The following is a 26,434-nucleotide window of genomic DNA, read 5'->3' as shown; positions in this document are numbered from 1 at the left end:
TTTTAATTTTAAAAGAGATCAATGAATGGGACTCAATCCTTGTAAAGAAGAAAACATGGAAATTCTCATTTCTTTCAACTTTCTGCTTATCCGAACCAAATCTATAAAAGCTAAAGCTGAGTAGGATGTATATGGCAAAACTCTCCATCTAGTCTTCATCTTGTTTTCATGGTCAGGAATTAAGGAAGGGTTCATTCAAAATATTGGGGCAGAAAACAAAACAAATATAATCAAATAAATGCAGGATAGCATGAGCTGAATATGCTTTGTCACACTAGGATCCACCTACATAATGCCAGTGAATCCACCAAAAACAACCAACATAAAAACTGAGCAAAAAGATGCTAACATTTTTTGTCAAATAATTTAAAATGCCCTATCATCAAAATGTAATTCTTGCCCACAACTGCTTTTGAGGGTTGACATTGTAAGAATATATACACGAACCTTTGCAGAGCCTGCACAATAGGCAATACCTTGTAACTCTGTATACAAGTACAAGAAGCAGAGCTTCCACTTTGCTCTTTCACAAGAACACAGCATCATCATCAACAAACCATAACCCACTGTACAGTTTTTGCTCTCACAATGAATGTACAACGACAATACCAAAACTTGCCTACCCCAAAAACTAGAATGACCCTTAAAAAAAGGATCCTCTGGCTGGGACTATATCTCGGGGGAGTATCTGCCATTCTCTTTCTTTACATAATCAGAAAATGTCACCATCCAGGCAGAAAAGCATACAACCGGTATAGATAGTTGTCGGCCTCAAATAGGGTATGGCTTCAAACAGGGTAATCAAAACCCAAACTGATTTACCCTAGTTTTACCCATCACGTTCCAATGGTTTGCCAGAATATGCATCGGGGATGGTCTCTTTCTCCTTCGAAAGACATCCAATTGGAACATAAACAAATCCTTTAGGTAATCGCTGATTCTTCACAGATGCTTGATCTAATGTCATAACAAGCTCCTTCTCAAATGTTTCTGTATACTGTGTATTCAGATATGATCTTTTAATGAAAAAAAAAAAAGTTCCAATTGAACCAACATCATAAAAGAAGTAACACAATTTATACCTTTCTACATTTTGACCTCCTTTCCCCATCATCCGAAAGATTCTGAGATGCGACAAATGAAGGCCTATGTGGGATTTGTTTTCCGCCAAATGATACCCTCTCTCTAGGTCTTTGAAGAAAAAGGTGCTGAGATGTAGAGCTGTCATCTGTCTTTTGGTCATTATCCATTGACACAGGAAACTTAATATGGCGTTTACCCGAAATCGGGCGTTCACCCGAAACTGTGCTGTCAACAGTTATGTCATCTGATCTTTGGATTGCTTCACTGCCTGATCTGCAATCGTCCGTATTCCCTTTAAGAGAGGTTGTAGCTGATTCTGAACTAACATCAGATGGGAAAAAAGGACTACGAACAAGTGCAGACAAAGCAATGGAGTCTCTATTCGAAACAAGTATGTCTTGCGAGCAAAGAACCAAGTCACGCTGCAAAATTGAAAAGAAAAATGTTCAGAATCTCTCTCACCCACAAAGGTTATGAAGGGTCCATACAGAAAACTCAAATATATATAGTTGGAGCTGCCTTCTTTTCTGTTTTCTTAAACCAAAAAAAAAAAAACACAGATGACCACTTCAGCCACCAGGGCATTCTCACCAGAAACATGCCTAGGCGTGCAGATAACAAAATTTTAAAACGAAAAGAAAAGAAAAAAGAAAATGCAGCTGAAAGGCACATAGATGCAACACAGATCATATGAACGAAAAAGGTCAGACACGAACACATGACCGTACAAATTTGGACTAGCTGGTTGAATGGTCTACTAAACAATATATTGACCAATAAAGTCCAATATTCAACAACAAAAAATTAGAAATCAGAATAGTATGACTAGCCCAACCATTCTTCTGACTCCAGGAGTGGAGTATCCAAAGCTACTACAAATATTTTGACATCAGTCTTCATTTTTTAATCATCTTAAACAAAATAATCTTAAAGACGAGCAATATTTAGAAAATCCGGCACACTATTATCATTGATAGAACAATCTATATTATTAAAATAACACAGTTTCTTTCTTAGTGTTCCCTGTATTCTTCCTACAAAGCACATGCCACTTAAAAGAAGAAAAATGGAAATATCACAAAACTCAAAATATGAAGGTCCATCATTCACAATTTTATATATATATATATATATATATTTTAAAATATAATAAGAACATCATGAAATTACAAAGTACGGGAGGGGGATTCAAACCCCCAAACTCTTCTCCTGTGAGAATGTTGGAGTGATGCCACTTCAATTTTTTTTCCACAATTCAGAGTAACACATTTCTGTGTAAAAATCAATAAATACCAAGAAGGCTTACCTTCAGTTTCTCTCGTTTGATAATTCTCTCACAAAGCAGACGTAACCTCTCCAATTCAACCTGCACAAGATCACGCACAAGGGCATGATAATGCAAATCATATATCTAAACACAGAAACAACTGCAATACAATCAAGTGATTTAATTGAGATCACGAATTTGACCACAAATAGAAGAATAAGCTGTTATGCTGTCATTTCAGAAAGTATTCACTGCTACAAATTCTTTTTTATACAAATTTCGCTTTCCTTTTGACTCCTACTATGCATACCAATTATACTATCATATTTGAATAACATAGTAGTCCCCAGGTATAATATATCATTTCTGTAAATCATCGCAATTAAGAGAATAATGAACTTAGATTGGGTATATTCATCACTAAACTAAATATAAATATTTCTATCATATAAATAGGGTGCCAAACAGGCCTTGACTCTCACAGGTATCAAAGTAGGGCTCCGACAGAATTTTATTGATTAAGAGTGCAAACAGGTTTAAATTTTGTTAGGGTCAACCCAGACATAAGAAAAGCAAAACAAATAAAAACCACATATATTCCTTCAGATTAGTGTGACCAGCACACACAAATTGTGTGGAAACTGGATTGTTTTAGGATGTTTATTTTGCCCAAATAATGGGAATAGTTTAAACAATTGCAAAAATAATTTTTTATTCGGATACTTTTGGTAAAAGAATTAGCATTACACAGCATTAATTTTTGTGTCAACTTTGTAACTCTAGCTAAAAAGATGTACCCCAACATAATTAGTAATAAAAAAAAAAAAATAGTGCCATTACTGTTAAATGGAGCCCATAGAGTAACAGACCACTAAAATCTCGTTACATAAAGGCATTATTATTTAAAACCATGGAATAATGTCCGAAGTTCTTTGGAAAACTCATGAACCTTCCTTCAGTTATTAGATATTATCAAAATTCAATTAGGATAAATATAACCATTATACCAGTAATAAGTAATATGCCAATATAAATAGCAACTTGAACTAGGAATGATCAGAGAGCGTCCTCACTCACCCTAGTTTGCTTAAGACTCTTCAATTCTTCAATTCCATGTCTTTGAGTCTCCGCCTGTATAAAATCCATTTAGCAAAGATGAGACACAATAAGAAACAAACCAACCATGAAAGTATGTGATATTTACTGCACAAAAATATCAAGTTCAACCTTAGCTCTCTGCTCCAAACTATGCTTTTCACAATATGCCTTGTGTTGCAACTTGCCACCAACTGTCTTAGCATTCATGTAAAAGCCAGCACTTCTAGCACAGGATGGATGAAATGTCCTGTGACAGTGGCCATAATTGCACTGCAGACAATGAAACTTGAATTGATACAACAATCACCATAATCCCAATATATACTCCCAGTTCAAAAGAGGGGTAGCATGGAGAAGAGAAAAGAAAATAGATAAGCTTATAACAATCTTCACCTTCGTGCAAACTCCTTGTTTGCGATGGCAGATATGACAGACTTCACTCCCCTTCACAACCGACTCCTGACATTGTTCAATGACAAATAATGATAGATATAAGTATCGATTGAAATCTTTGAGTTTTACCCTGAAGGAAACAGAAACAGTTTATACAATTCAATGCAAAAAATGAAAACATTTATTTCAGTCAAAAGCAGATGCAAGGCATAACAAAAAAATACACTTCTAAACCATCCTCTAAATGCATCCACATACCATTCCTTCAACGGGATGCACTTGTCCCCTTCTGAATGTTGATTCTAACACCCACTACAACATGGAAAAGAAAAGGGTTGAAATGCATTCATCGAGAATAAGTAAACAAACAAAAATGATTCCAACAAATTTGTAAGCAGTATAACCAACAAAGTAAAAGAGAGTTTCACCTCAGCACAGAAGGCATGGACCCATTGACCATCAGTTGACTTTCTAAAAGCACCAGCACTGCCACCACATAAGCCACATTCTGCAGCAAAATATGGCTTCTCCCATGAATTGACAGTTTGAGCTCCGGAGCTTCTAGATGACAATAAATTCTCACATAATTCACATTTCCATGGACCCGTAGAATCTTTAACACTACGATAGCAATCCAAATGAATTGCAACCTGCTAGAGCAAAGAATTTGTCAAAACTCGATAAAATATCAATAAGGTTTCAACAGTTTTCCAGTTTAGGATAGAAAACCTTGCAACTTGAACACACTAAGATCGGATTCAAAATTGTCTCTGAACGTCTGCAGATATCACATGTTCTGGGATGTTCTTTACAAAAATCTGAGATTGATTGAACAAAATCAGAGTTCATTCCCGATGAACCACGAGGAAGAGCCAACTTTGAAAGTGTCTCCTTCGCCCGTGGCATCTGCTGAGAATAGAGCCCAACCCTTCCAGTCGAAGTGTTCATTTTCAACAGGTTCTGCACAGAGAAAATAAACAATGAAGCCAATGATGATGACGACAACCAACAATGATGACAACAAATAAGATGATAATATTAACTCAGCTTCCTAAACAACAAAATAGCAAGTGAAATCAAGTTAATTTACAAGGGAAGGGAAATACAACCTCTGGGTGAGCAGATTCATCGAGCGTGTCTTTCCTGAATGACGAGATCCTCAAAGAAGCTGCAGCAGCAGCAGTTGCAGCAGCTAGCACAGCCTGGGCTTCCTTGTGCCTTCTCTCTTTTCGTCCCTGTTTTTTTGCTTCTCTAAGCTCAGAAAGATACTGGTTGACAAGTACAGCATCCCATTTTCGCTTACCAATGGTATCAATCTCCTCAGGTAGACTCTTCACAACCTTGCAAATTAAATCATCTGTGTGGACAATACACCACATTGTAAGTTGTCCATGTGATATACATCACAAGGAAAATACAATTTCTATAAACTAGGGCAATCACCAAATCACATGCTTCCCAAAGGAATGAAGTAAAAAGAATGCCAAAAGTGCAAAAGGGGGCAAAGCAGAGACCACTTAAGTGCTTTCTTGCAGCCACATTGCAGAGTAGCCTATGCTGGTGAAAAATAAGTTCCCCTTCCACCTCATTTTCTGGAGACATTTCCAGAACACCAATATTCCTGGCCTTAACCAACTGTTCGAACTTTGCTTCATCAAATTTAGAGATCATGTCACTGGAATTTAAATGTTCAATACGCTGATTACAACATATGCCAGAACTGGAAGATGCCTCCATAGCAGAGACTTCATGGTCCCTTGAACCTGCCAAGAAAAGTAGGTGACTACACGACCACAACAGAAGTAACATACAAGCATCAGATAAGATTTTACCATCAAACTCATAATTTGCATTATTTGAAAGCACCACATTCTTCATTTTCATCATTTTGTCACGGATAAGTGGGTGAATGTAAGTACACACTGCCTCAGCTTTTCTGCAATACACCAATGTTGAAATTTATATGAATTGGTGAAATAAGACAGATGCTCCTTAGCAGCATCAAACAGGCACCTTATTAAGAATATTTTTACAGTAAACATTACATTAGATCAGGGATATCATTCTTAACAACCGAGCATATAGTATTTTCAGGGTCTGAATTTGGTGTCACATTCTGAGAGATCGCAGCCACCTGTGCTTGGCCACCTTCACAAAGATAGCAGTTAAAAGGTTATACTGAATCACCAGTCCAAAATATGGTATGAGTATCAAAACTAGAAGTGCAAAATGCAAACACAATAAAGATCAAAACATAATTTTCCTTTCTTCTTATGGTCAAGAAAGAATAAATAAATAAATAAAAAAGAAGCAGATCACTAACATTAAGTTCTGAGTAACCAGATTATTATTATTATTTTAATTGAAGAGCAAGTTCTAGTGACAAATTTCTCTCTTGACAATCATTACACACTGGGCCATGCAATTGCTTGTTCAATATCTAGAAGTCTCTGAGCATAAGAACACTAACTCCCCCGCCTGCTATCTTTAATTTCTGAACTTTCGTCCTTAGCTTGAGCAAATAATTCAAAACTGAACCATATTCAACTACATCACTCAATGCAGTTTCACCCCAAGTCACCAATCGTCAAGCAGGAGCAGGAGCAAGAGCACGCAGTTGTCAATTTTCAAAATCATAGAGTTGAGAGCACCTCAAGAGCGTCCATATTATATAACTTCAATTATATTTTAATATTTTAACATAAATATGGCATTTTATTACTAAAGTATTTATCAATTTTTTTTTTAAATGCTATATAAGTATCTATATTATATGAATTTTAAAATTAATGTTTGTATTACATGATTTTTCTATGTAGTGTTTATAATATTATTACAGAATAGCTTTCTTTCAAATGAGTGTTTGGCTCAGCGGCAGCACATTGCAGAGATCATAGAGGAGAATTGGGTTCGAGACACGCTTGTTTCTGTTGAACTTTTTATGCATTTGCCTTTTGGAAAGATCAAATAAACGTAGTTCATAAATGTACATGTGTCATTCTGTGATTGAAGTCAAGAACTTAAACCATGGATCAGCGAATTCAAACTATATCACGAATATAGCCTGTTTTCACTCCGAGTTAATCATCCGCCACCCCCAGGGGGCAGATTAGGTTACTCAGGTTTCACCACCCATAGCAATAGTGACATAACTACAATAATATACGGGAACTCAACAATAATAAGAAGATCAACAAGAAAATGCCAGAATCAATCATTCAAAAGATTTGAAAAAACAAAAGAAGTTATACAAGTTGGATGAAATTTTAAAATTTTGAACCACAGTAAAACTTTGTGACTAGTAAAAATGTATGAATGGTTGAAGTGGAGTTTGTCACTGAATGTAAAAAATACAAAAGGCTAGATTTCAAAAGTAATAAGGTACTTCTCAAACATGTCTTTTCATCACAGCATACTTGTTCAAACATGTCATCTTTTTCTTTTCTTTCTACCTCCTTTTTCATATGTTCAATCAAAATTTGAGATGTTATCTTTGTTCTGAAATCTCTTTTCAATAATAAATAAGAGAAAAAGAAACCCTTTTTTTTTCGAGATTTTGTAGTGTTCATGTAAATTTTGCAATGGAAACAGTGAAATTTTTAATTTTCCACTAATATTTCGTGTCAGTTTGGTTGAAAACAAAAACATTTCAACTGTTTTGATGAAAATGAAATGAAATTTTATTCTTCGACAATGTTCCCACACCAATTACGACTCTGAAAAACAATATCAAACATATATGATTGGCAACAGACTAAACAATCGTGCAACATTTGTAAACAAACAAGGCCTGAAACTTAGAAAGAAAATATAAATCTAGCTATAGGAAAGAAAAGTAATTCATTTTGACAAGCACAAGAAAAAAACATACGAAATGATTCATAACAAAAACACACCTTCACATTTAGGTGAATTGCTTGCCAAAGTATCATGAACGCCATCAGGCTCCATCAAATTCTGCACAAACAAGAACCACAATGAGAAACATCATTTCTAATTACTTAAAATAAAAAATATTAAATAGTTTATGACATTCTAGTCTCTAGGGGAAAGAATGATGTTACCACTAACAATGCGAAAATCATAATGATACACAGGCCTCAACAGTGACAACAAGTGCCATGACAGTTTATGCTGTGATGGCAAAGAAGATAACAGTGCAAGCAAAAGCAGAGTGAGGAAAGTGGCAACTTCTTTGGGGGGTTGGGGGTTGGGATAGAATAGGAAGAACAATTTAGTAGTCACAAAAGTAACAACCTCAGTGAGTTATAGTTGTTGCAGCGATGGCTTAAATAACAACGCTGCAGCAGCGAATATGAGGATGTTGACAACATGTTGGTGGGGTAAAGGCTGCAACACTTTTCTAGTGAGAAGGAACAGTGTCGTAGTTGTGGAAGCAATAGTACTATTGAGGCATACTGATAATACTGTTTGATGATGGTACTTAGTGGCCTTGGTAATGTAAAATAAATAGTTGAAGTTTATAGTGATCCTCACTTCCCCAGCAAGATTGCTAGAAACAACAAAGCAAGGAGCAGTTGGCTGTTGCAATAGCCATGAACGTGACAAACATAATGGCAGCAATGTAGAAGCACTGCAGCTGGTACTTGGCGACCAAAGTAGGAGATTAAGTTCACAGCAGCAGTGATCATAAAAATAGTACAGTAGTAATAGAGGTAGCTTGTTGCGCATTTAGAAAAGGTTCAGGTACTTCACAACTCAGGTACAAGCCTCGAAGAGTTTTAGCTTGGGGAAAGATTCACTGCCATGCTTAATTTAATAAATTTAATAATAAATAAACAAAGCTACTTCCAAAAAATATGAACCATGTCCCAAAAGCCCTCATTTGATTTCCCCCACCCCCCTCCTTTAGGACAACTAACAGATGCTTTGAGTAACATCGTCGCCAGTGTCACAATAAACAAGCATGAAATAACTAAAATTAGTTGAGATATCTCTTCAAGCAATTATTTATCCAAAAAAATGAGATAGCTCTTCAAGCAATAGTTACATGTCTAGTTCCTTATGGGAACTACAATTCCAAAGCCTTTGTCCAAACCATTTAGGGCAGTCTGAAAATTCTGATTGCCCTTGCAGAATTTGTAACACTTGATGCTGAAGTTTGAATACAGTTCATTTTCTTGTTCTATACCACTGTGCATAACAGGGACATGATCATTCAGTTTACTGATTGTTCAACCAAAAATCCCACAAAAAAAAGGACTAGAAACTAATTCAGCTAAAATAGTAACAATACTATAGTACATTAACCTAGAAAATTTGCACCTCGTATTTATTTGTTTCTTTCTTTTTTGATCGGCAACAAATGCACCATGTGTAATGTAAACAATAACCACCGCCAAGACACATGGGAAACCTATAGGACCATATTGTTTTTGCTAACAAAGGCATTTCAACTACTTAGACCAATAATAATTGAGCTGAAATTCAATATGTAATTGATGGACCAAACCATAATTTAAAGTTCAAGATGTAGCTTCTAAGCTGTTAGCCAATGTGATCATGTAATGCCAAAAAAAAAAATGGAAATGAACTTAAAGAGCACTAATAAACATAGAGTAGAGCTACCAAGAATGGGCATGAGAAAAGATAGCATATCAATCTTATAAACACACTTCAGCAATCAAGTTCAATGATTTCACATCATAGGCAAAGACAATCTAGTAAAGTATGCCTTTACCCAAAGACCAAACAATTCAGGAGACGTGCAATACCAGTGTACATTTAGGTGTTGCCCATCAAACTATCAATATAAACACTACATAGACAGATATGACCCATATGACCCCTTCTTACAGGAAAGGCAAAAAAAATTAAATCCATACAACTCTATATAAGATTATCCTGATGACTTTTGTGATCATAACCCATCATTGAGAATGTATAATATTCAGCACATAACTATAAGGGCTAGCATTGCAATTGCAGAATGCTTTTGTTCTTTTCAAAAAAAAACAACAATTAAAGTCAAAAGAATATTACAATTTTTATCAATACTTTTCCTTCTGACAGAATCTAACAGATAGCGCCATACATGATTTCTAATCCCAGAGTATGGGTAGGTGGAAACAATTCTGGCAGAGGGAGAATACATTTAATAAAAAGACAGGTACCTCATAAGGTCATAACCATGGTTGTTAAAATCGCGATCCGGATCGTAGGATCGTACGATCCTACTTTGCCAAAACGATCCAGATCGTTGTAAGATCGATGTTATAACAAGATCGCAAGTAGGATCGTGTAGGATCGCATGGGATCGTGTAGGATCGCATGGGATCGTGGTAGGATCGCAAGTAGGATCGTAGATTTTATGATTTTTCACCTTATTTTTAATATGTATCATTTTAATTTTAGTTTTTATCTTTTTTTATAATAGAAAGTAGGATCTTACGATCCTCGATCCGATCCTACGATCCGATCCACCAGACCCTCTCACCGATCCTACTTAGGATCCTAATTTTAACAACCTTGGTCATAACTGGCTCAAAAATCTAGAAGAAAAAGAAATTCTTTAACTACAAGTCTACAACTGAAGAAATAAAGAACCTTTTCCCAAATAAGAACAAAATTCACTATAATAAGAAAAAACCACTAACAGAAAATACCACATTGAAATGGCCACACACAAGGTTCTGAAAAGCGGTTGCAGTCGCCGTAATGGTGGCTGTGACGCGGTTGCGGTTGCGGGGTGTAAAGGCCGTAATGTAACGGTTGCGGTAACCGGAACCGTGAATTTTTTTATTTTTCGTACAATCTGAAAAAAACTTACCAATATGCATATTTTTTTTCCATGATCATATTTATTGGGTTAAAAATAAATATTGATCAATTTTTGTAAATTTTTAAGTATAATCCAATATATTTCATATTTTTAAATCACTATAAATTGAGTTTTTTACATTTTATTTTAATAATTAATGACTTTATGTTATACAAAAATCAATCACTAACTATTATATATAAAATAAATAATGACAAAAGTAAGAGAATAAATAAGAATCTAAATATATATATATATATTTTAACCAAGCCAAATAGATAATGACCACACTTATTATTATTATTATTATTTTCAAACAATATATAGATAGACACGCACAAACAAAATAGTTTAGTGATAGCAGCTGAATAGAATAGCATAAGTCTTACAGTTTCAACAAATCAATAACATGATCTTCATCTTCCCTCTTCTCTCTCTCTATCTCTTGCTACTCTATTTTCTCTCTTTATCTTTCCTCTTCTATCCCTCTTCCATCCCTCTTCCCCCATTTTCAGTTTTTTTTTTGTGTGTTTTTTCAAAAGAAACAGTTTGGAACCGTTACGTAACGGTGCGTAACAGGCCATTACGGCTGTTACGGCACCGTTACGACCGCTACGGCCGACACACCTGTGAATCTCAATCACATTGCAAAAAAGGCCGTAACGGGTGGCGGTAACTGCCAAAACCGTCACGTAACGGTTGCGGCCGCTTTTTAAAACCTTGGCCACACATAAAGGACAGACCAAAGAGGCAAAGACAGAAGAAGGGTGGTTTGGGAATTTTACCAATTGTAAAGGACGGGCAAAGGACGGGCCGTTCCCTATTGCATTTTACCAATTGTAATATATATATATATATATATATTATATACATTAGAGAGAGAGAGAGAACATCAATAAGGGTGGTTTGAGAATTGACTATTCTAGTTGGTTTTTGGCTTTTTATGAAAAGATGTGCAAAAAAGTAAAAAGAATGATGTAACAACTTGTAGAGGCTTTTTGGCTTTTAGCTCAAATAGCCTATCCCCAAACTTATGAGGAGTATAGCTTTAAAAAGCTTGTAAAGGCTTTTTGGCTTTTACGCTAAAGTAGCCTATCCCCAAACTTATGTGGACTATAGCTTTAAAAAGCTCGGTGGAAGGTTTTTTCATACAACTTGTACAAATAAACAGCTTATTTTTAGCAAACAAAGCTAGCTTTTTCCACACTACCTGAGGGGTGCTTTTCCATATTAACTTTTTTAGCTTTTGGACCTTAGGTAAAAGGTCCCTCAGTATTTTCATACATCTCATTTGGAAGTTGGCTATTTTAATAGGCTATTTTAGTTTGTGGATTTTAATAGGCTAAAATTTGTGTGTTTGGGAAGATGGTTAGAATTTTTTTATAGTTGGATGTGAGGTTTGTGAGAGAAAAAGCAAAATGATTATAGATTGGATATGACATTTTGTCTTATTGGCTATTTTAGCCTATTTCGTCTTTTTGTAGATTTTAACCTAAAAGCCAAAAACCCAATTCCCAAACAAGGCCATAATTATGGGTGTAACCCATGATTCTAAATAATAGTATTGGCATATGAATCAGTATCAGTCGCACTATAATGGTATCGGGAGTATCAAGCATTATGTATCGGAATTAGTGTTGCCATGAAATTTTTAAAAAATTCACAACTCTCTAAAATTGAAGCATACATAAATTTTTTTACTTTCTAAACACATTTACATCAATTGCTTTAATAAATGAAAATCCACTTACATCCTAAACAATAAAACGATTAACAAAAATCAAGGTTTATACTATAATCCCACATTGGTTGGCTACCACAACCCTGAAGCATCTCTCAAAGTACAAATACTTCTTTCTTTCTTTGAAAAATAGCACTTCATCCGTATATCCGACATCGGTGGGAGTACTAACAAGGAAATATACCACCAACTATAAAATGAAATCTCACATCTCGTAGACAAAGTAAGGTTTCCATGCGGCTTGTGTTAAGCCATGTTAGTTGCCCAAACAGTTCAAATTTATTCAGCAGTTTTTGGTGCACCAGTCCAGTTTGCTGAAGGCTTGTGCTGTTTATCGGTTACCAGCTGGTACATAAGTCAAACCAGTTGGATCACCTGTGATGTCGGTTCACGCCAATATATTGGGTTGTATCAGACTCGGTAGGTTAGATTTCCGTTACAAGAGTAAATAGTATTTAGTTCCATGCCATTACCCTTAAAAAATAGTTAGGTTTAAAAAAAGCTATGGGCAGTGTTGTCAATATCCTACGATTCCATATTTTAAGAGAGAAATCATGCATATCATCAATACGTGTCTTAAGTTAAATGTATCTTACGATACATATGATACATGAATACTTAAATTTCTTTAGCAATTTTGAGAAACATTAATTAAACTTATTTTATTTAAATTAATATTATTAGAAATTTTCATTAACTCGTTAAAAGGAATATTTTTAAGATGAGAATGGTACTCTTTTTTTAAAAAGAAAAAAAAAATTGACAAATATCTAATTATCTAGTCTGGTAAGTTTCTTGTGCAGTTGATTTAGACCAACTTACACCAGTTAAAGTTCAAACTTTTCTATTATGAACAAGCTCTTTGAGAACTTAAAGCTATAAATTAAATATTAATACCTAAATCATTAGTTAAGTCAGTATTTTAGACATATTTTAACTCCACCCTGCATTTTATACTCATCAAATACTGAGAATTATACATATTTATATGCATTTTATCTTTCAAGGAACCTTTTGCAATTTTAAGGATTATATATTATTTGGTGTCATGATCTCACAGGATATTTGTGTTTTGCTAACTATATTTATTTTTCCACCTATTTTAAAATATGTTATCTTAAGATATACAATAAAACATGATACGCAATTCAAAAACATAGAAAAATGATACTCGACTCATATCCCAATTTGACAATCACTCATATCCCAATTTGACAAACATGGCTATGGGTATTTTGGATTTTACACTTTAAAAAACTACTTTTTGGATTATTTGCCAAACAGTTTCAACTTTTTCACATGTTATCCAAAAGTTGCACCAAACTTTTTCACAACTTATTCAAAGCATTTTAAGCCAATAATCTAAAAATTCATAAAGTTACCATATAAGTTTTGCCAAACAAGGTATGTCAATCAAAGCTTTAATAAAATTTCAATTGTTTTACTCTTCAAGAAGCAAATCAGCATACTTTAATCTACAAAGTATGCCAGCAGAATGATCTACAAAGTATGCCAAGAAAAACAAAAAGAACAGTAATTTTTTAATAATGGAATTACCTTCTCGGTGACATCAGAAACAGATTCTTTACTTGAATAATCTGCATCTTCACTGATCAATTGCCCTCTTTTAGCCTCATCCATTACTATTCCATCACTAGTTGTTTCCTTAGATGAACAGATCACTTTGTTATCCTTCAAAATCCTAATGTTGCTTTTGGTTCTTCTCCGTGGTGGTACTGACTTTACAGGAAGAACATCAGGTATATCCGACTCTGATACCATGACAGCATTAGAATCTTCAGCAGCCCCCATATCATCCTTGGATGTAAGCAAGGATTTAATTTTGATTTTCAAATTTTTATGTAAAGTACCTATATAAGCATGACTTCTAAGCCATGTGACTATTTTGCAACGCAAGTCAGGGACCAAACAATCATCCTGTGAAATCAAAACCACAATGAAAATAAGTTGCAAGTAAAACTAATACATACATATATGCATACGTGTTGTTGGCATGTATAGCATAAACTATCATGATCAAATACTAACGACATGCATGGACAGTTAAAATTGAGCATTACAGCAAGCATTGAAGCCAATGAATCAGATGAAATGCCAATCTCTGAGGCCACATCCTTCACATTGACTTTTCCTCGATCAATTAGCTGCAGAAATGGCAAACGTCCACTTATGAATCTCCATGTACAAAGTAATAAAATCTATGCAGTTATTAGTCTACCTTCTTTAGAATCACAGTAAAATCCAGAGTGTGAGATGTGTTAACATCATCATTGATACTCCTGTCCAATGTCTCTGTACTAGCAGGTTCCTGAGTATTGCCACATTCAGACTTAAGTTTAGAATTTAATCCGGTATCTGACAATCCTTCTTCATTGGTACTCCTGTCCAATGTCTCTGTACTAGCAGGTTCCTGAGTATTGCCACATTCAGACTTAAGTTTAGAATTTAATCTGGTATCTGACAATCCTTCTACATGTAGCACACTATTGCCCAGCTTATTGATATTAGTATCAGTTGTTTCAATGTGGACAGTGATCTTGTCTCCATTTTTTCTGCCAATCTTGAACTTGTGAGGTTTGTTTGCTGTTGGTGCCACTGGTTGATGATTGGTAATGTATGAATCAGAGCCACTTGCAATAGACAAGTTTCCCGATTGTTGGGTGCTACTACCATTATGGACTTCTGAGTGCTTTGAGCAAAAGGCTCGTAACTCAACCTATATGATAATATAAAGCCAATAACATAAAAATAATAATAATAACACTAAAGAAAAAATAATAATGAATAACACTAAAAGAAAAAAATAATAATTTACTCATTCTAATTCAAACAAACAAATAGGAAGGCTTACATCATCACATCCAAATTTTCCCCAAATCTCCATTCGGTGCTTTGCCTCCCTGGCACATATAGGATGGAATGAAGTTCTGCAAGTTCCTAAAACATATACAAGAACAAATCGCATGTTACCAGTAGAAGCATCATTACCACACACTGAACAGCCCATGAAAAGAAACTTGGATAGAACCAAAAAGGAGTAATCACAATTGACTTTAAGAACAGGGTAGAGGATTCTGGAAAATCCTGTGTAATATACTAGAGGAGAGATTTGAAAATTAGTAGCCAAACAGACAACACAGCAAACATTCCATTAAGAATATTGATAAATTTCATGTACGAGGAAACTAATGGGGTTAGCCGAGCCAAGACAATTGGTAGAGTTTAACTATAATACAATGATGAGAAGGAAGTTCCATTCATGGAAAAAGGAAAAAAAATGGCCCTTGGTTCAGAGAGATGACCTACAATAATTTAAAACTATGTGCATATCTCCTAAATGACGTACACAAAATAATATGCTATTATTTGCAAGATCAGCAACAATAATAACAACAATTGGCAGTCTATTTGGCATTTTCTAAGAACTATTTCATTTTTTTTTTCTCAGTTACATGAAGAGTAACAATGTTATAGACGAAATGCTAAAACCAAGGCTTACTTTGGTTTGGTCCCTAAAGATGTCTTATAAGGTGAAAACAAGAAAGTAACCCAACTTTCTCTAGCTGATGCTCTAATTATGTCACCATCTTCCCAAATCTACTTCAAAGCTTGAAAACTAACTACTTCCCAAAACCATCAACAACAACCAAAAGAAGAAACAAGAAGAAGAAGAAGAAGAAGAAGAAGAACATAAAGGAACAAACGTGGCATATTCTAAGCAATGACTTTAAACAAATACTCAAAACCACTAGGAATTTTGAGTCCAGATATAGTGTTGTATTCTTCATACAGTATTTAGTACTTCATCAATCTCTCCGAGGTCGGTGGTGGCTCTGCTTGCAATGTGAGGTACGATTCCCAAAAGCATGGTCTACAGCTTCATCTGCCTTATGAAGGGTATTTGGAGGGAACATAACCAGCAATCATTTGGAAGAAGGAGGAGCCTATGCATAACATGGAAGTTCATATAAGGTGATCTTACTTCATTTGCTTAAATGAAAGATTCATCATTCACTGAACCATTTTTGGATTTTGTCAGGAAATTTAGATTCTTATGTTCCTGCTTTATAATAATTTAACTTTCATACTGTCTACAACCTGTATTCGGCTTTGCACCCCTTCTGACACCATCTAATGAATACACACTAAATTCTTTGAGGGGACTAAATTACCAAGTCCTTGAGACATTTTAGCTCCCCATCTCATTCACCAAAGTTCTTGACAAATTTAGCAAAGTATGAACCATTCAACCAAGCTTAATCAGCTAGCATGGGATGAAAGGTAAATCTGCTTTATTTGCCATTGGCGTAGCCAGCCTTTTCTTCCCATTTTTAATAAGTATATAAACTTTACTAAAGATGGCATTAATAGTGAACCATCCAAGTATACAAACCATTTACTCTCATTGCCAAAAGAGAAAAGGTTATGCATGTCATAATATGGCTGAAATAAGGGGTGGTTTGGGATGATCTAAATAAGTGTACTTTTTGACTTTTTATGAAATATGAGTTGAGTATGAGTTGGATTGAAGTAATGTGACTTAAATAAGATGATGTGACTTAAATAGGATAGTGACTTTTTGACTTTTTTAGGTTATGACAAACAAGGCTTAATATTTTCTAATAAATTAGGGTTGGTTTGGGATTTTTAAATAAGTGCACTTTTTGACTTTTTATAAAAAGATGTGTAGAAAAGTAGAGAGAAGATATTAATTGATATGACCCAAATAAGTGCACTTATGCAAAAAATGAGGCAACCGGGGGAGGGGGGGAGTTAAGTCACCTAATTTGTCCCCTAGGGGTGGCAGATCATGAATCGGCGCTCGGATCGGGGACTCTTGAGTGAAAACGGGCTAAATTCACGAACTCACTGAACTCAATTAATGGATCCATTTCTGGACGTACAGGACACGTGTAGTTGATGATAAATGAATATAAGGTTAATGGTCACCACTATCGTGTCTTGAACCCATCACCAGTACAATCTCTTCAATAATCATTACATTACAATAAGTTGCCGTTGAGCCAATTGCTCACTCGATAACCTTCTTAACCTATAATGTTATTATAAACACTTACACTCCATTTGTTTAGGCAAAAAACGAAAATCAACGGAAAATAATTTCCATGGAAAACAAGCCTACTTTGGCAGAAATTGTGTTCCACTTTTGAAGGCGGAAAACATTTTCTAGACTAAAATTTTTACCAATGTCACGACACCATCACCACCACCACCACCCACTCTCACCTCCACCACCACACCACCATCACGGCCACCATCACCGCAATTGTCCCCCTACCACCATGCCACAACCTACACTTTCGTTCCACCACCACCAAACATAGAAAAAGGTTTTCTTTGGAAAACATTTTCTGGAAAAAGTTTTCCGTAGAAATTTTTTTCTACCCAAACAAACAGAGCATTAATATAAAATCACAAAACATAAACATTAATATAAAAAACGTATAATATAAATACTTATATAAAAAAAAAAAAAAAATTAATAAATACTTTAATAATATAATGCCATGTTTATATTAAAATATTTAATAATAAAAATTGTATAATATAGACGCTGTCGAGACACTCTCAACTCCATGACTTTTGTAAATTGACGCTCTCCCGCTCCCCCTTGGAAACTTAGTGCAACTCGTATACAAAGAAAATTTATCTCAACTATACATCAAAAACCTATTCAAAGGCCTTTGCAACGTCAAAAACTAGCTTAATGATGGATTAACAACCCCAAAAAAATCAACTACACAAGAAAGACAAAATCTACTCCAACTACACAGGAAAGACAAAATCTACTCTTTTTTTTTATACAAGTAATCAAATTTCACTTAGAAAAAAATGGGAGAACCCCTGTACAAAAAAAAAAAAAAAAAAAAGGAGGTTAAGCCTTGATAAGCTCCAAAAAACATCAAAACAAAATCTATACACACTGCATACAAAAGTCAAGGATTCATTACTAGTGTAAAGAATCTACAAAATCAATGAGGTTATCCAAAGATAGCAAGCTTCTCCCATAATACCAACTATAAAAAATCTACTTTTTAGTCTTCTTTTCCATAAAAAACTCTCTCATTGTTCTGGCCCACACCATTCACATCAAGGCCAAGGAACCAAGAACCCAGTGTTCCTGCTCCTCATTCTAACTCAAGCTCATCTCCGAGAGTAAAGTAGTTCATCAATCCTCCAAGGCAAAACCCAACCAACACCAAACAAAAGAACTGGCAAAGATCTTAACTCTCAAGCCAACCATGGGTGACAACAAAAAGAGAAGCACAACAATATCCTAACTGCCAAGCAAACACAAAAGTGCTACACACTTTGCAACTCATTTTTTTCAAAGCAGACTACTAAACATATATAGAACTATGATAAAAACTAAAATTAGATCATCTAAAGCAAATAAAACAACAGCACCTATAACAAAAAAAGCAAGAGGCTTTAAAAGAACCTTTAATTCTTTTCAAAAGGCTGTTTACATACTAATCCACAAAAGAATCTCTTAACAGATCATAAAATTGTAGTCATGGGAATTTCGGGTGTTGAATCAAACATGAATCAATTTTGCTTAATTCTTTTAAATTAACTTCGCTTATTTATCCTCAGTGTCTATGCAGTTACAAATACAGCTTATAGAAGCACAGAAGACACAACATTCTTCAATTGGTCAGAGAGAAACTATATTGAATCAATTATGATATGTACACAAATGTCACAATACAGAACCGTCAACACCATACACTCCACGCAAGGTTAAATATGATTCAGTCTGAAAGCTATTGATTTACAACAACCACGTATTCCAACTATTAGATGCTCTCCTGGCAAACCATCCAACAAAGAAATGCATAGCAGCATAAATAAGGAAGCAACAGACATACCATTACTGCACCGAACACAGGCACCACACTTCACCTTGCATAAAAAACAAACCAATTTTCTCCTTGTTTCCTTTATTCCCTCAATATTCATAACAGGTTCCATTGTTCTTGTATCTTTTATGTAGACTTCAGGCATCCATTGACAACAAAACAAGTGAACAAACTCCATGGAGCCACCATTTTCACTTCCAACACCTTTCTTACTGACAGGTTTTAAAGCACCACCCCGTTTTGGGCACAGCAAACAAGATCTGTCAGAGCTTTGGAGTGCATTCCTCTGGTTACACCAAGAACACAACCAAGAATCGGCTACATTGTCCTGCACACCATAGCACCTCTGATGAACTGATACATTACAAGAACTGCAAACAATTAAACGGTTCAACTGATCGCCTGTGTCACCCAAGCTACAATAGTGGCACAAAGATGACAACCCATCAACCGGACATGCAACAATAAGCTTCTCTAAACCTGCATCCCCACCCAAAAGCTTCCGTTTCTTTGAAGGCCTCTCTGAGGTGAGGTATATCTTACTCCTAGAACCTAAAAGCCACTCTAAACCACTACACGACATTGCCATTTGCGATGAAGAAGAGCAACCCTTTTCTTCTTGAACCAAAACGTTAGCTCCTACACTATCAATTTTCATGAACTGCTCAACCTCCTCCTTAGCCTCCTCGTCAACAACCACCCCACAATCAAAACCAACCCCATTTGCATTCACAACATTCACAACATTCCCCTCATTGGCAATGTCACCATTTCCCTCGCTATCCCGAAACGCATTACTCAAAACTGGAATTGAAAAACACTTCTGACTAGCTGAAAAAACAAAAGAAGACAACTCATGCAACTTGTCAATATCATCTACCGTCAATTCCCTGAAATACTCCTCAGTCTCAGACCAAATGTTCTTCGATCCACGACCCTTCTCTGCCGCACCTGCCCTCGAGGACTTGGCCTTCGTCTCCACACCCGAATGTAACTTCTTTTGCCGCTTCCGCCCATCTGAATGCCTTGACAAGAAATTAGCCAACCCACTAGGAAGAGTGGAGATAGTAGATACCTGAGCATCCTCAGTATCGAATGGCGAACGCTCACACAGCGCTTTCCGAGCCTGCGTATAGCAATCTATGCCTATGGGTGTTTGTTTCTCAAGTGTTACATTTTCCTTCGCCGGAAATGTGGCCGGAACCCTAGAAATTGGGCAAATCTTCTCCTCGGTGCCGCAACCTCCGTCCGCACCCCTACCCATCATCTTCCTCCGCCGGTGACATTGGACTCCGGTCATCGCCAGTCACCACCACCACCACCACCCCTGCATTCCATCACCGCAAACCCTAGCCCTATTACTATTCTTCGAACCCTAGGGCAAATCATACGAAACAGAGAGAGAGAGAGAATGAGGAGGAGGAGAGTCGCGGCTAGGGTTAGGGTTTTCTGTTATTGATGATGATTTTTGTTGATTTGGATCCGTTTTTTTGAGTGAATTGTTTTCGCAGTCGGTTTTTCGCTTTCGAGATGATGAGAGAGAGAGAGAGAGAGAGAGAGAGTGCGTGGGGCAGATTCGCGTTTTATTCAGGCAGACAAGGCGGTTGGTTTCTAATGAGATATTTGTTTTATAGTAGGGGTTTATTTTAGGCTGTGTGTGACGTAATTTAGTTTGAGTACGTGGCTTATGGTTATAGGCTTAGTAGGTGCACCTCATCGCTGTCTCATGGGTAGGATTGCAAATTAGCCAGCTTTGTTGAGTTTGAATTCCGTTCGGCATTTTAGTAATCATTTCGTTTTTAATTTTTAATTTATATTTATAAAAATTTTAAAAATTATTATAAAAACGTAAATTTAATTTTTAATTTGATAATTTTTTTAGTCGATAAATAGTTATCTCAGTTTATAAATTTAAAAATATATATATAAATTTAAAAAATGAGTTTACGTTAGTTTTAAACAGAAATTTAAAAATTAGGAAAATTACAGAAAAAAAAAACCAAAAGGTTTCGAATGTTTTTCAAATTAAAACCCATAATTTCAATTTTGACAAATTAAATCTTAAAGTTTCTTTCGTATTTCAATGTGAAGGTCTATATTCGTTTGATTAAACTAACGGAATCTGGACAAAATTCTCAAATTCAAACACATATATCAAAACACTTGTATCTTTCTCGTCGTAACTTCGTTTCGCCTCATTTTTGCATTGTTGGATTCACCTTATTACCTAGTTTTCATTCTATCCTTCATACGCCTTGTTCCACCTTTTTTTGTGTGCCGTTAGAACTCCGAAAGTTAGCCAAAAATAAGATTTTTCTCTCTTTAGGTAAAATTTTCATATTCAAACACACATATTCAAACACTTGTATCTCATTCGTCGTAACTCTGTTTTACTTAATTTTTGCGTTATTGGATTCATCTCATAGCCTAATTTTCTTTCTACCCTCTGATACACATTGTTCCACCTCTTTTTATGTGTTGTCGAGCTCCAAAAGTTGGCCAAGATTTTTTTAAAAAAATCTCTTTTTTTTTTGTCTATCTTATATCTCCGTACTTCTTCCTTTCTTCTTCATTTCCACAATTATTCTCTCTTTTCCTCTTCCTTCATGGCCCTTCTTCCACTCTTATGTTTCTTTCTATTCTTGTAAGTCATATACATTCATACCGGACGACACCACCACCATTGGAGGTTCGGTGGCCACCACGAGCTCGGTGGAAGGGCCATGAAAGAAAAGGAAAAAAAAGAATAATTGTGGAAAGAAAGTAGGAAGGAAGAAGTATGGAGATTAAAAATAGAGGAGGAAAAAAAAATTTGCCAACTTTTGGAGCTTTAACGGCATGTAAAAAGAGTTGGAATAAGGTGCATGAGGAGTGAAATGAAAACTAGGCCATGAGGTGAATCCAATAGAGCAAAAATGAGATGAAACGAAATTACGATGAGGGAGATACAAGTGTTTGAATATGTGAGTTTGAATATGACAAAAAATTCCAAAGAAAGAAAAATCTTATTTTTGGCCAACTTTTGGAGCTCCGACAGTATGCAAAAAGAAGTGGAACAAGGCTCATGAGGGGTGAAACGAAAACTAAGCCATGAGTTGAATCCAAAAACGCAAAAATGAGACAAAACGAAATTACGACAAAGGAGGTACAAGTGCTTGAACATGTGTGTTTGAATCTAAAAATTTTGACCAAAGAGAAAAAAATCTTATTTTTTCCAAATTTTGGAGTTCCAACGGCATGCAAAAAGAGGTGAAACAAAGAGTGTGAGGGATGGAATGAAAATAAGGCAATGAGGTGAATCTAACGACGCAAAAATGAGACAAAACGGAGTTACGACGAGAAAGATACAAGTGTTTAAACATGTATACTTGAATCTGATAGTTTTGCTCAGATTCCATTAGTTCAATCAAACGGATATAGATGGAGGGTTCACATTGAAATGCGGAAGAAATTTCAGAGTTTAATTTGTCAAAATTGAAACTATGGAGTTTAATTTAAAAAACACACGAAACCTTGGGATTTTTTTTGTAATTTCCCCTTAAAAATTTAACTATTAATTTTTTTTTCCCAATTATTTTTTTTTCAATTAAATTTCTTTAATTAATTTTTTTTCAATTATAATGTTTATGATCCCATTGTCATAAATAATGAAAAATAAATATAAATATTTTAGGCCTGAACAAATATATTTTTTAGTTTATGTTTTTAAAAATTTTCAAACATTTTGTTCAAACCAAACGCGTTTGCAGTTTATATTATTCTAAAAATAAACAAAAACTAGTTTATAAAATTTTTGTAAACATAAACAAAAAACGTAAATGTTACCAAACGCTACCTTGCTTCTCAAGTTCGTTTATTAAGCTCAAACTTTGCTTGATAACTAACTAGGCTTAAAATTTTGGTCTCGTTAATATTAATGAAATTCGAGTTTTGCGCTATAAGATTTTTTATTATTATTTATATTATTTAAATAATATATATAATATATTTATTATATAATTTAAATAAAAATAAATAAGTCGAGGTTATTTGAGTTCGAGCTCAACTTATTTACTAAATGAGTCAAATATTTGAATTTAAATTCGAACTCGAACTCGACTCCTTTACTAAACGAGCTGAGCTGAATTCTCAGCTCGCGAATAGTTCAATTTAGTTGTAACCCTATTCACAGGCTCGCATCCCGCAAAAAGTTTCCAAGGCTTTGAAAATAATGTTGGAAAAAATGAATTTTTGGTGACTTTAATTAAATATTAAAATGGGTCTCAACCATCTATTGTGTTGGGTCCAAATGGGTCTAGATACTTTGCAATGAGATCTTTACACCACAAATAGAATGGCCAAAAAGCCATTGAGAATTGAATGATAAATTGCCCCCATGAAGTTAGCTTCGTGAAAGAGTTAATGGAGTTCGTAACTTCTGCCTTTATTACAGAGTTTAATAGTGCATTAATGGGGTTTGTAACTCCTGCCTTTATTGTAGAGGTTAGTGGTGTATTAGTGATCAACCATAAAAGCGGGAGGCTTCTCCTCTTTCCCCTATACACGTATAAATTGAGACCCTCACAGAAATTGTTTCTTCCATTCTTTAGTCAGTTTGCTAGAAATTTCTTACTGTGAAAGAATGTTGCCATTGTCGGTTCGCTAAAGCTAACAGAAGGTGCTTCTGAGTTAGCCGGTTTAAACCATCTTATCCTAGGAAAGAGAAGTTGACGTTCCTCCCGCACCCACGGTGAGGCGGCTAATTTGTTTTAAGGACACTGTGGTATTGTAGATGTCCCCGAACGTCCCGGGAGGGAATCATGTTTTGTTCATTTGGGCTCACTACAGTTCGGACTCAAATGTCACAGTTCTTAATCTTATCTCACAATGTGCGATGTGAGATTGATAAATCACCAAAGAGTCCAAATCCGGCAAATCGTTTTGGAAAATTGATTTTTAGAAAGAAGTGTCAAACATGGACTATTTTGCTAGATACAGAGTTGCCACCTAAATTTTTATTTTTGAAAAATTTAAGAAACCCTGACTCGTTGCCTAAGGCCACATGTCCGTCATCACCAAAGTTGCCTCAGCTCGAGAACTTGGGTACGATTGGGGAACGTCAGCTATGAGCACCCCCGCTCGCCCGATCAAAGATCGGCCATTACTAAACATGATATCTTGTTTTTTAAAACACATGTGTTCTTATTCCGGTTATTAGCTAGAGTTACTATGTGATACGCACAGCAAAACAAGTATAGACTAGATCCCCTAATTTGAAATAAAGCATTGCATATCCGTTTGTTCGGAAAAATGGTTTGAGTTTTACTACTTGCAAGTAGGCTAAAATACGGATTTCAATGAATTGTCCCAATTCAAGCAATCCAACCTTTACCCACAGGCATTCAGGCAGTTACATCACATATGCAAATAGCCTCATGGTAAGCATGCTGTCATGGCAACACTCACACACATGTAAGGATGCTAAAGCGTAAATGCTTACCTAGTACTCCAAGCCAAAACAGAAACTAGTTAGTAATTAAATGCATGATCCTAGTTCATGTTAAGATGGATAATGCAACACATGCAAAATGTAACTAGAAATAGGCTCGGCTATTCTAAGATGTCATGTGAAATGCAACTTGATACATGTATTCAAATTGGAATTGAAATACAATGCAGTTAGCATGATGCGCCGAGCCCAGTGCATGCAATATGAATGAATGTGTGCAAACATGCTATCATAAGTATGCTAATTGAAACGTGTCCTAAAACTAACCATTGTAAGCGGTTAAATAAAAAGGAGAAAGACGTGGGGTTGGAAGACATGCATCACACACACGCACGCTTATTACACAATTTGCCCTCTCTCGGAGGGACCGAAAGAATAATACAAATTAACTAACTAACAAGCTAATTAATTATTACACAACACTTAACTAATTAAATGAATTAATTAAGCTAAGAAAGCAGTAAAGAGGCCTTAAGAAGAGGGATAAATGCATGCATGTTCGGTTTCGCTTAGAAATTCATCGCCATACTCATGTTGCCTCTGTCTACACTGCTCTGCACTTCTGAAAATTGTACAAATCTCCAGGATGCTTCTGAACCACCTTCTGAACACTGTGGAAGGTCACCGTCCAAAATGAAAGGTCACCGGCCAAAAGGAAAGGCCACTGGCCATTGGAAAATGGTCATCGGCCATAAGTGGAGCTCTCAGCCAACAATACATGGCCGGCCAGCACTAAAGATGGCCGACTGGCCATCTCTTCCTGCAGAATCCTGTTTTGCTGCAGCGGAAGGCAAACAGAGCATGGCAATACATTTTCAAAGCAATGTTTGCACAACCACCCCCCTTATCATGTTTAAGACTCAAAGGAGTATGGTTTTTGACCCTCGGACCATCAATCACGCATTTCAATGCATGATGGCCAAAGAAGCCAAGTGTGCAACTCAATATGGAATGAAATGCACAAAACACATAAAGGGCCCCAACCTCTATCATGATTGATCAAGAGGCAAGGGATGCACACACAATGCAATGCAACCTAGGCAAGCAAGCATGCAAATAACTCAAGTATGCAACAAATTTAATGCAACATAAGCATGTTAACATGTAATATGCAATAGGCATACAACCTAAACATGTGGACATGTATAGCATGCAACAACATGCAAACTGAAACAAGCATGCAACAACATGGCAATATGGACTTACACTAACATGGATAGCTCTCAAGCATGCCAAAATCAGTGCCCAATAGGATGAAAATAAGGCAACAAAATGCATGCATACATGTACAAATGCAAGGGACCAAACCTAAGGCACCAAATACAATTCTACCAAAGCATGGCAAGGATGAAATATGGCATACAATCACATATTTTCCAGCTCTGAAATGACATACAAGATGGTCCCGAAACATGCAAACACCTCACACAATGCATGCTAGATGGCCCAAATACCAAAACTAGTGAAGTGCGTTACACTAGAGGTATGCAAAAACAATGCTCAAAAGACCAAACCACCCCCAAAAAGTCCCTATGCAGACCCTAAACAGTAGGAAAATGGTCTAAAATGATGGCTCAAAATGCATGGAAATTAAGCTCATGCAACGGCCCAAAAATGAGGCATTCATGCACAACTCTCGAACGCATTTAAAGAGTGGAAAACATGACAATATGGCATA

The 26,434-nt window shown here is 35.7% G+C and overlaps 1 protein-coding gene across 4 annotated transcripts; it reads right to left on the bottom strand.

Moving 5' to 3' along the window:
- Positions 1 to 203: 203 nt before the first annotated feature.
- On the bottom strand, positions 204 to 20,870 carry LOC114313941 (uncharacterized). Of its 4 annotated transcripts, XM_082920913.1 has the most exons (20): positions 19,278 to 20,870; positions 15,236 to 15,321; positions 14,603 to 15,100; positions 14,445 to 14,528; positions 14,235 to 14,301; positions 13,921 to 14,135; positions 7,738 to 7,798; positions 5,887 to 5,989; positions 5,674 to 5,777; positions 5,356 to 5,604; positions 4,951 to 5,198; positions 4,571 to 4,801; positions 4,270 to 4,491; positions 4,100 to 4,153; positions 3,842 to 3,907; positions 3,578 to 3,718; positions 3,428 to 3,481; positions 2,390 to 2,449; positions 1,083 to 1,505; positions 204 to 997 (listed from the first exon to the last, which is right to left on the bottom strand). In XM_082920913.1, exons 1-20 carry the CDS (start codon positions 20,566 to 20,568, stop codon positions 830 to 832), a joined length of 4,425 nt encoding a protein of 1,474 aa, XP_082777039.1. In that variant the 5' UTR covers positions 20,569 to 20,870; the 3' UTR covers positions 204 to 829. The 4 variants fall into 4 exon arrangements, with proteins under 4 accessions (XP_082777039.1, XP_082777037.1, XP_082777040.1 ...); XM_082920911.1 differs by having other exon boundaries at positions 13,921 to 14,301; XM_082920914.1 differs by lacking the exon at positions 14,445 to 14,528.
- Positions 20,871 to 26,434: the final 5,564 nt, after the last annotated feature.

The sequence above is a fragment of the Camellia sinensis genome, chromosome 3 (genome assembly GCF_055761805.1).
Source record: "Camellia sinensis isolate YWXY chromosome 3, ASM5576180v1, whole genome shotgun sequence".
In the NCBI taxonomy this organism is placed as follows: domain Eukaryota; kingdom Viridiplantae; phylum Streptophyta; class Magnoliopsida; order Ericales; family Theaceae; genus Camellia; species Camellia sinensis.
The sequence above is the reverse complement of the archived record's forward strand: the minus strand, read 5'-3'. Positions and strand labels throughout refer to the sequence as shown.